Source organism: Crocuta crocuta, unplaced genomic scaffold (assembly GCF_008692635.1).
Source record: "Crocuta crocuta isolate KB4526 unplaced genomic scaffold, BGI_CrCroc_1.0 scaffold110, whole genome shotgun sequence".
NCBI lineage: Eukaryota > Metazoa > Chordata > Mammalia > Carnivora > Hyaenidae > Crocuta > Crocuta crocuta.
Window position 1 is genome coordinate 2,687,943 of NW_027527386.1, and position 10,279 is coordinate 2,698,221.

The 10,279-nt window shown below is 64.1% G+C and overlaps 1 protein-coding gene across 3 annotated transcripts in view; it reads right to left on the reverse strand.

Moving 5' to 3' along the window:
- NFIC (nuclear factor I C) overlaps positions 1-4,166 on the reverse strand; it is a 43,590-nt gene extending 39,424 nt beyond the window's left edge. For all 3 annotated transcript variants that reach the window (XM_077748841.1, XM_077748707.1, XM_077748771.1), the window contains exon 1: positions 3,629-4,166. In XM_077748841.1, the coding sequence (XP_077604967.1) occupies positions 3,629-4,046 (418 nt within the window). In that variant the 5' untranslated portion in view covers positions 4,047-4,166. The remainder of the gene's footprint in view (positions 1-3,628) is intronic.
- Between the last annotated feature and the right edge of the window lie 6,113 nt (positions 4,167-10,279).

The window sequence follows — 10,279 nt, forward strand, 5'->3', positions numbered from 1 at the left end:
AGGCAGGTGGAGGAGGGGCGGCCCCGCCTCCCCGGCCTCCCCACCAGCCTCGCCTCTGCCTCCGCCCGCCTCCGCCCCTTCCAGGCCTTCCCGCGCTGTGCGCTGGGCCACGCTGGCCTCTGGGCCTTTGCACTGGCTGAGCCCCCGTGCCTGGCGCACGCACACAGATCCGTCTGTGGCTCCCTCACCTCCTTCAGGCCTCAATTTCAAAAGTCGCCTCCTTGGCCCCCACTTCGGTCTGGAGTGCCCCCTCCCCACCCGTCCCCACGCCCTGCCCTGCTTTGTTTTTATGCACTGAACTGTGAACTGTCCGTTCCCCTGTACAGTGTACCCATTTGGCGGGCGGCCCCCTGAGTCCCCAGGTGAAGCTCTCATCGCCCGCTCTTCATGGTCCCCTAGCTGCCTCCAGGGCACACACTACGCCCAGCGAGGGGGCCTCAGGGCCTCAGATGGACGCCTGGGGCTGCCAGATGTCGCCCCGGGAGGTGCCCCAGGCTCTGTCCGGGCCCCAGTGGTGAACGGGCCTTCTCAGAGCTCATCCCCAGTAAGAAAGCTGAGGATGGGGGCCTGGGAGCACCCCGCTCAGTCCCCCCAGGAGAGCCGGGGAAGCCAGGGGGGCTGGGCCTGTCCCAGGACAGGGGGCACCGAGTGCCATGCCTCTGTGCCTGTCTGTCTGGGCCCCCATCTGTCTCTGAGTGTGTCTCTCGTCTCTCTGTTCTGAGGCGCCCTATCTGACGCGCCGGCTGTCCGCCTCTGACGTTGGAGGCGGTGCCCTCCGGGCTGGAGGGGTTGCCCCACCCCAACACCCCCCTGCGTGCATGCTCCCGGTGGGACTGGCTGAAGGGGGCGCTGTGCTGAGGCCCAGGCCCCCGCCCTCTCCGGCCCTGAGACCCCAGCGTGGGAGGAGGAGGGCGGCCATCTGCCTCCGCCGTCAGACCGACGCGTGCCGGGCCAAGAACAGAGATTTCGCTGGGGCCGGAACGAGCGCGGGGGTCCTGGAGGGCAGCCCGGAGGTGCCTACACGCTGACCGGGTGCCCAAGCTGCACACCGCGACTGACCTCCTCCCCCTTCCCCATCCGGGGTGCAGGGCTGTCTTCAACAGAAGCCGCCTGCATCCAAATCCCTCCCCCCGCCCCCTCCCGGGCTCTGTGACCTTGGACACGCGGGTGCCTTCTCTGGGCCTCCGTTTCTGCATCCTCGACCATGAGAGCAGTGCAACGCTGCAGGGCTGAAGGCTCAGCACCGCGACCCACTCAGAAAAAATGCCCGGCAGAGAGAAAGTGGAGTTAGGAGTTGGGGTTTTGAAGCATAAGCAGGAGTTTTCCGTGTGAGAAAGGCGGTCGGGCAGAGGGGGCGTCAAGGGCAAAGGGGCAGGGCCGGCCAATAGGGACGACGATGAGGATGACAGCAGGGGCCACAGGGCGGCCGCGGAGGAGCGGGAGCCCCACAGGGGCTGTTGGCTGAGCACCTACCAGAGGGCCAACCCTCCTACCGGCCAGCTATTTCTGAGCTTCCCATTTTAAGGACCAGGAAGGGGGGCACAGAGAGGTTAAGGGGCTGGCCTCAGATCACCCAGCTGGCAAGCCGCTGAGCTGAAGCTGGGTCAGCGGGGGCCGCTGGGAGCTGGGGTTCCCGCGGGGAGCATGGAGCCTGCTAGCAGCGGGGGCGGCCACGGCTGTGACCTTCCCCAGCCCTCGAGCGCGAAGAGGCTGAGCCGGCAGAGGCGTGGCGGCCGGACACGAGGGTGTCTGGGGAAGCCTGGAGGCCGGGCCTGCCTGCTGAGCCGAGGGGGGAGGGGGCCGGCCGGGGGAGGGGAGGCGCCTGGAGATTGTGCTGACACTGGCAGAAAACTCGCTTCAAAATTTTATCAGCTCAGCGCGGAGGAGGTGGGGGCAGGGCCAGGCTGGAGGATGGATGTGACGGGAGAGGCCTGGACCTGCATGGTAATGAGCTCCGCAGCCCCCAAGGCCAACCCCGCCCCCCGCCCGGCACCAACAGTCACCTTGTCCACCCCGCTGCCTCCTTGACCCCTAAGGCGGCTCCGCTCCCAGCCTCAGTGGGTTTGCTGCTCAGGGGCGGCCGGGCGAGGGCGGCAGAAGGGGTCAAGGTCAAGGAACCAAGGTCGAGACTGGGAAACTGCCGCCTCTTCCTCCCCACACCCCCGGGAGCCCCGCATCGTCATCCACTCCGTACTACACGACCGCCAGGGGTGGAGTGGTTGTTACCCGGCGTGCAGAGGAAACACACAGAAGAGTGATGTGTGCAAAGTCACGGCCCACGGAGGGCAGGGCTCTGCATGGAACCCCCACCAGACCCTGAGCCGCCCCCAGCCTTCCTTCTGTCTGTTTCTGGTCGCGCCACAGAGCATGCGCCTGGGGGGGTGGGGGGGGTCGCTGTGTCTGGGCTTGCGACCTGCGTGTCCCCACCGGACCCCTCAGGCGGCCCCCGGGTGTGTGCCCACATGTGCACACAGGCTCAGCCCAGGGGGCGGGGCACGAGGGGCATGTGACATGTGACCACTGGGTCCTACGGGCACCCTGGACTCTATCCACCTGAACACACTCGCAGCTGACACCCGCCACGTGGCAGGCCAGTGTCCACACGCTACGTGCATGATCGGCGAGTCCACTGGGCCTAATCGAGCTAAGGACTCAGAACCTCCATTTGACAGACGGGGGAAACTGAGGCCCAAGCTGGACGCACAGGAAGCGGCAGGGCCACAGCGCCCACGGCCCTGCCCTTCGCCACCAGCCCTGCCGGCATCCAGAGGCCGGACCGCACCTCTGGCCTCCGCATCTTCGCCCAGGCTGCGCACCCTCGGGTCGCCCCGGCACTTGGCACTGTCCAGCCGCCCACAGAGCTCAGCTCAGCCACACCGCTTTGTCCAGGAAGCTGCCCTGGATTTCCTCACCCTCACAAACCCTGCTGGTCTCCAGGTGGGCATTCGACCACGGAGCCAGCAAACACCCAGTGAGAAGGGCCGGAGCCAGGGAACACAGGAGACCAGAGAGGGTGATAACCCAGCCAAAGTCACACAGCACCCAGGCTCCCACTCGGCACAAAGACGGGACCCGCCAGGCCTCTTCTGAAGGTCTCAGAGCTGACCAGCTGGGGTTGGCGGCGCGCAGCCAGAGCCCTCTCTCAGCTTTCCCCGGAGGCAGACTGTCTCTCTGCCACCGGCCACGCTCCCGTCCTCACCCCTATTCCCAGCGAGGCCTTCTGTGGCCCCTCAGACCGTCTGGGACAGGATCTCATCTCCCGAGATCTCAAGAGCTCGCCTCTCACCTTTAAGCCCCCCGAGACACACTGCCTGCCCCCCCAGACTCTTCTTGAACCGCATCTTTTCCCCTTAGACCTTCAGGACACCTGTGCCTGTCCCGGGCCCTAGCCTAGGCCTCCCTACCCTCTCACCCCCTCACCGCCTCTCGGGCGCGCACCCGAACCGCCTCCTTGCTTTGACCGCGCACGTGCGCGCATCACCCCTGGAGCCTCCCCCAGCGCGCGCACACACGCACGTGCACGCATCACCCCTGGAGACCCCGGGCGCGCGCGCGCATCACCCCTGGAGCCTCCCCAGCGCGCGCACACACGCACGCGCACGCGCGCAGCACGCGCACGCCGCCTCACCTCGCTCGCGCACGAAGTAGGCCAGGTAGAGGTCGAGCTCCTTGACCGCCACGCCGATGTGATGCGGCTGCACGCAGAGCACCGGGTGGCCGCACTGCGCCGCCTTGACCAGGCGCTCGCCGTCGGTGCTCTCGAGCGGGATGCCCTTGAAGAGGATGACCATGACCAGGTCCAGCCGCCACACCTTGTCGGCCTGGCGCAGGCAGTCGATGCGGCGCATCTTGCCCTTCTGGTCGGGGTTGGAGAGCACGCAGCCCGGCGCCTTCTTGCCGGTGATGGCCAGCACGAAGTCCTCGCGGCACTCGGGCCGGATGTCCTTGCGCAGCTTGGCCAGCAGCCGGGACGCCCACTTCTGCTTCACCTCGGCCTTCTCGCCCAGCAGCTCGTCCTTGACCGCGCGCTCCTCGTCCTTCGACATGCGCTTCTCGTGCTTCTTGAAGTACTTGCGCTTCCGCGCCTGCAGGTTGAACCAGGTGTAGGCGAAGGCGCGGACGTGAGGCAGCAGCGCCTCGATGAACGGGTGGAACTCATCCTGCAGGCACGAGAGGCCAGAGGTCAGAGGCGCCGGGGACGTGGGCCCACTGCCCGGCCCGGGAGACTGAGGTCGGGGGCCCCCAGGAAGCCCCACGGGGAGGGCCAGGCACGCGTGGGCAGGGAGCCACTGCAGACCTGGTAACCTCTTGGGGAAGAGTGAAGGCCGGGGGTGGGGAGGGACCCAGCAGAAGCGCACGGGGGACTGACGTGAACCCACTGCCCAAATGGGGAAACTGAGGCTTGGACTATGTGGGAAGCACAGGACAAGGCAGAAGTTCATGGAGGTCTGTCTTGAACCCCCGAGGGTCCCCGGAGGCTGATGGCGGGGCTAACCCATTGTACCGATGGGAAAACTGAGGTCGGGAGAACGAGGATGTCTCGGTCTACTAGAAAGGGGGTCAGCAACCCCTGGTTTGAAAGCACCTTAAAAAACATGATGGTGAGAGTTCGATTCCGCTGCAGCCACTCAACTCCGCTCCGCGGGGCCAGATTTGCCACAGACACGGCACAGAAATGATGGGCGTGGCCACGTTCTGGTACCGCCTTATTTACAAACACAGGTGGCGGGCATTGGGCCCTGGGGCCCTTAGTTTGCAAACCCCTGAAGGAGAGGGTGAGCGCCAATGTCTAGAACAGGGCCAAGCATACAGTAGGCACTCAATGATTGCAGGAGAGACTAGGCGCCGAGAGTGCCACTTCGAGCTGGTTTCCAAGATCATCAGCAAAGAAGGCTGTCACCAGATGGGGGAGGCAGGGCGCAGGGCTGAAGGCAGCCTCTACTGGCTCAGTCGGTTAAGCGTCCGACTTCGGCTCAGGTCATGATCTCACGGTTCGTGGGTTCGAGCCCCGTGTCGGGCTCTGTGCTGACAGCTCAGAGCCTGGAGCCTGTTTCAGAGTCTGTGATTCCCTCTCTCTCTGACCCTCCCCTGCTCACACTGTCTCTCTTTCTCTCTCTCAGAAATAAATAAAACATTAAAAAAATAATAAAAATGAAAAATGAGGGCCGGAGTCATTCCTATAAACCAGCAGTACAGACAGGATCCGCTGAGGTCTGTGGGCCGAGACTAGGGCAGTCAGGGGCTGATGGAAGGGGGAGGGGCTCCCGTACAGACCCCCCTGTAGGGGTAGAGAAAGCTGAGGCCCAAGAAGGCATGAGATCAGAACACACTAGGGAAGGGGGGCTCATCCATGGCGGTCCAGAGCTGGAGAGAGGAGCCCCTGGGGGCAGGGAAACCCTATTACCCTGCTCCCCGCAGACCCATGCCACAGGCAGAAAAATTGAGGCCTGGGGAGGCCCTGAGTCCTGGCCAGACCTGTGACTTCAACACCCGCCCCTCCCCGCAATCATGCCTAATCGCTGTTGCCGGGAGGCCCCAACACCCACTGTACAGATGAGAAAACCAAGGCCCTAAGAGGAGACCCAGGCATGAGGGGCAGGGAACCCACACCCATCCGACTTCCCTACAGCCCCAGCAGCAGCAGCCTAGCGGGGTCCCCCGGAGCGCAGCGCAGGGCGCGGGAGGCCCCTTCTATGGGGGTAGGAGACTGCCTGTCTGTGTTTCATCCAGGGAAACTGAGTCTGCAGAGCCTTCCGGGACCTGGTTTCTCAGCCTCCAGGAGAAAGGAAGACAAAGGGAAGAAAACCTCGGGCTCCCTGTCCCCGTTCTGGCCTGGGCCCTGGAGCCGTATCGCTTCCTGGCACATGAGCCCCATTATCTGCCCAGCTCTCGAGAGGCGGCACTATATGCTATTATTATTAGGGACATTGTTACAATTACTCTGGCGGTTCAGTCTTCCAGGGCCCACTCCGCTCCCCATTGTGTGAAGGGATCAGGGAGAGCCGGAGACCTGAGTCCGGTCCCCCAGGGTCCCCCAAGGTCCCCCGCCCCCGGGAAGGCCCCTTCTCAGAACAGCCTGGGGTGTCTGGAGACAGCTGCCCTGTGCTGTCAGTTTGCTTTCCGGATGGACGGGCCCAGACCCCACAGTCACCCCCGCCCTCCCTGCTCTGTGCACCTCTGACCGTGGGGTGCTGGGGGGAAGGGATTTCATCTATTACCAAGGCTCTGAAAATAGCCTCCTGGCCTCACCAGGGTGGGGCGGGCGGGGGCCCCCTCCTGCCAGCCCCAGCTCCCCACTCCACTGTCCCCCAAAGCGTGAGTCACCGTAACAGCTGCAGCAGGGACTGGACCTCAGGGCTCCCTTCCGCTGCCCGCACCCCACCCCACCCCACCCCCGCTGGCCTGCTGAGGCAGAGCGGGCATGGAGGGTGTCTGTCCAGCCCCAGCATGGCTTTTTTGTGCCCCAAAGCCACCTGACATGCTGGCCCAGAGATGGGCGGTGACTCACGCAGGGTCACACAGCCGGTGAGCAGAGCTGGGACCAGAGCCCAGGCTGCCTGGCCAGAGAAGCTGGGGAGGGGGGGTGGTTATCGATAGAAGCACAGGTCGCTGCCCCCAGTGGAGGGGACGCCAGCGTGGCAGGAGGCCAAGGCAGTGGTGTTGACCTTGGGCCATGGCCGCCACCCAAATTCTGGCGCTTCCTGGGACAGTGATAAGAGGTAAGCTGGGAAGGGGCAGCTGGACTGCCAGCCTGCAGGGACAGGCCGCCACAACCCTTTTGTCTCCGGACCCCGCCCCTTCCCTGGGCCCCGCCCCTTCCAGGAGCCTCCCTCCCCCTCTCTGAGCCCCACCCCCTCCGGGCCCACTCTCGGGGAAAGGTGCCAGGGAGGCGGACAGGGGCGGGAGCCCACGTCACCAGTGACCCCAGCAGGGCCTGGAGGAAGGAAGACAAACAGTCTGTAACTGGGTCATGGACCTGCTGCCCTGTCCTCCCTGGGAGGTCAGGCCAGGTGACAGGCAGGCCTGTCACTTTCTTTGTCGCACAAGACCCGCAACAACCAAGGCATCACTGGCAGGCACCTCCCGGCGCCCTCGCTGGCTGCCCAGGCTAAGGAGGCAGGCAGGGCAAGCTGGAGGCCGAGTCCCCTGGAACTCCTACACGTCCCTCAAAGCCCCGTCTCCCGCGCCCCTTCTCCTTCGGGCGGTTTCCTGCTCTCCTCAGGGATTCCCCCAGACCCAGCCTGGACCACACGAGCTGGGGTTCTCCGTGTCCGGCTCTACTGCTGCCCCTGCTCCCCCGACCTGGGTCCCAGGGCTAAAACACTCATCTGAGCAGACTCTCTGTAAGGGTGTGGGGCTGGGTGACAGCGGCCTCCCTGCTCACCCTCCGCATGACCCAGGAGCAAATCACCGCGCCGCTCTGGGCCTCGGTTTCCCATTCTGTACACTGGGCAGAACGGGGTACTGCAGCTGTTGGGGTTGGGGGTTTGTCTATTCCCGGTAACAGAGCGGCAATGTGGGGGGCGGGGAGCAGAGCCGGCCTTTCCCAGAAGCTCCGCGTGGCTCCCTGGGATTTCCTGGCCAAACAGGGCAGCGGCATCTGGGAGGTGGACACCTGGGGCCGAGCCCTGGCTGGATGGGCTGGACCATGAAGCTCCTATTCACAAACCACAACTTTTCCAGGAAGGATTCTCTCCCTCCTTTACTCAGTGACTCACCAAGCGTTACAGAGAAGCTATCCTGCCACCTCCTGAATTCTTCCCCAAACCCCTAAAACCCCCGGTTCCAGTGTCTTTCCCTCCAGGTTAAGCTGCAAATGGCAGAGCCCGTATTCAAACCCAGGCCCACATGGGGCAATTCCTCCCCTCAAGCTCAGAGCAGAGCATCTTAGGCACAGCGCTCATGTAACAAGAGAGAGGTTCCTGGGGTTGTTCAACAAACATTTGTTGAGCGCCTACTATGCGCCAGCTCCGCGCACGGTGCTGTGGGCCCAGCAGTGGCCTGGGCTCTGCCCTCATCTGGATCCTGATCTCGGGTAGCGACGGATGGCAAACAAGCCGACAAACATGTAATAAGATGTCAGTTTGAACAAAGTGCTCTGACGCAATTTACAGGACTGTGAGGAGGGTCAGGGTAGACTTGGGTTGCTGTTCTTTTTAGCTGACTGTGGTCAGGGAGGGTCTGTCATAGGAGAGGACACTTGAACAAAGACCTAAGAGATGACAATCCAGGGGCGCCTGGGGGGCTCAGTCGGTTGAGCGTCCGACTTCGGCTCAGGTCATGATCTTGCGGTCTGTGGGTTCGAGCCCCACGTCGGGCTCTGTGCTGACAGCTCAGAGCCTGGAGCTGCTTCGGATTCTCTGTCTCCCTCTCTCTCTGCCTCTTTCCCACTTATGCTCCGTCTCTCTCTGTCTCAAAAGTGAATAAACATTAAAAAATTAAAAAAAGAAGAAGACAATCCAGGGTAGGAACTTTCCACATAGTAAAAACAGCATGTGCAAAGGCCCTGAGGCAGGACCACACCAGACGTTTTGCAAGAACAGTGAAGAGGTTGGTGTCGCTGAAACAGAGCGGACAAGAAGGAGACTGGAAGGGGTGAGGGCAGGGAGGTGACGGGGCTGGGTGTGCAGGGCAGGGAGGTGACGGGGCTGGGTGTGCAGGGCCTAGTGGGCCACTGGGAGGAACCTAGGTTTGTATCCTGAGTAGTGGGAATGGGGACTTCCCGCCAAAGTGACAGGGAATCTGAACCCTACGTCTCCTGGCTCCTCTCTGTGCCTTCCTGGTCCAGCGAGATCCCAGGGGCTGAGCCAAGGGCCAGGGTGTGGGAGAGACAGAGGGGTCACTTCAGGGGCTGATCGTTTGTTGAGCTACCGACAGGGACAATTGTTACACCCATTTTCTGGACGGAGAGACTGAGGCGCTGAGCACGGAGGCCACCCGCCCAGTCACGCGGCCAGGGAGGAGCCACACCGGGAGCGAGCCCGCTACCCAGTGATGGGGGACCTCCCGACTCCTCCGCCTCGCCGGGGGGCCCTTCAGGCGCGTGGTCTGGGCCCACGGCTGGGACTCCCCGGAGAGCCCCTCCTGCACCCTGGGTCCCTGGATCCTGCGTGACTCCACTCCCCGAGTCTGTCCCAGGTCCCATGCCTCCTCGCCCTCAGCCAGAGAGCAGCCCCTGGGGGACCCAGAGCAACAACGTCGCCCCTCAGCAGCCCCGCGCACGCGCCACACGCCCCAGGGCGCCGCTACCCTGCTGGGTTTGGCGGGACACAGGAAGGCCCCAGACAGGGCCGGGCAGGGGGGAAAGGCCCCTCGGGGACACTGCTGTCCCCATCGCCCAGACCAGGGCTGGGCTCCCGCCCACCGAACGGTGACAGAATGAGGGGACGGCAGGTTGACAACGCCCCCCAGATGTTGGATCCCATCACTAGTTTAGTGACAACCATAATCTCAGCCACATTTATGTGGCACCCACTGTATACCAGGCTCTGTGTTAAGGGGTGTGCCTCCCCGAACCCTGAGGCAGCAGCAAGCAGCGGACAACTTCACAGTGAGGACGGGGGGGGGCACCGAAGAGCTAGGTCCCCAGCCCCGAGTCCCACAGCCAGACAGCCCAGGGCCCAGTCCTGAGCCTCCGAGCGAGATCTGCACACGGCCCTGAGGCGCCCTGGGTGCCCGGCCCGGTGACCCCCGCGAGGGCACAGCCGAGGGGAGGCAGGGCCCCGTCTTCACTGGTGTGGCATCTGTGACGCCTGTGCATGTGGCCGTGTGCGGTTCAGTCCCCTGGGAGTCCTTGAGCGGGCACCCAGGTGAGGTGGTGGCACATGCGTGTGCGGGTCGGTGTGAATGTGTGTGTGTGTGTGCGCGCGCGTGCGCGCGTGCTGTGCGGGGCAGGAGGGCCAGGATGTGGTGAGGGTCTCCTGTGCATTCGGTGTGAGACACACGGGTCAGATGGCTCAGGTTGAGAGAGACAGACAGACAGACGGAGGGAGGGAGGGAGACAGAGACAGGGAAAGAGAGAGAGACAGAGAGGGAGAGGGAGAGACAGAGACAGAGGGAGAGAGGGAAGGAGAGAGGGAGGGCGGGAGGAGGGAGAGAGAACGCTGACTCGGCCAGAGTCCCGGCTTCGTGATTTACAAGGCGCCTGGCCCTGGCGCTGAGCACCCGCCGCCGCAGAGGGGAGGGAGGGAGAGACGCAGCCACGGACACAGAGAGCGACCTGGAGCGAGGCTGTGCTTCCCGCAGGAGTGGGCAGCGGGTGGCAGCCCCCAGGGGGGGG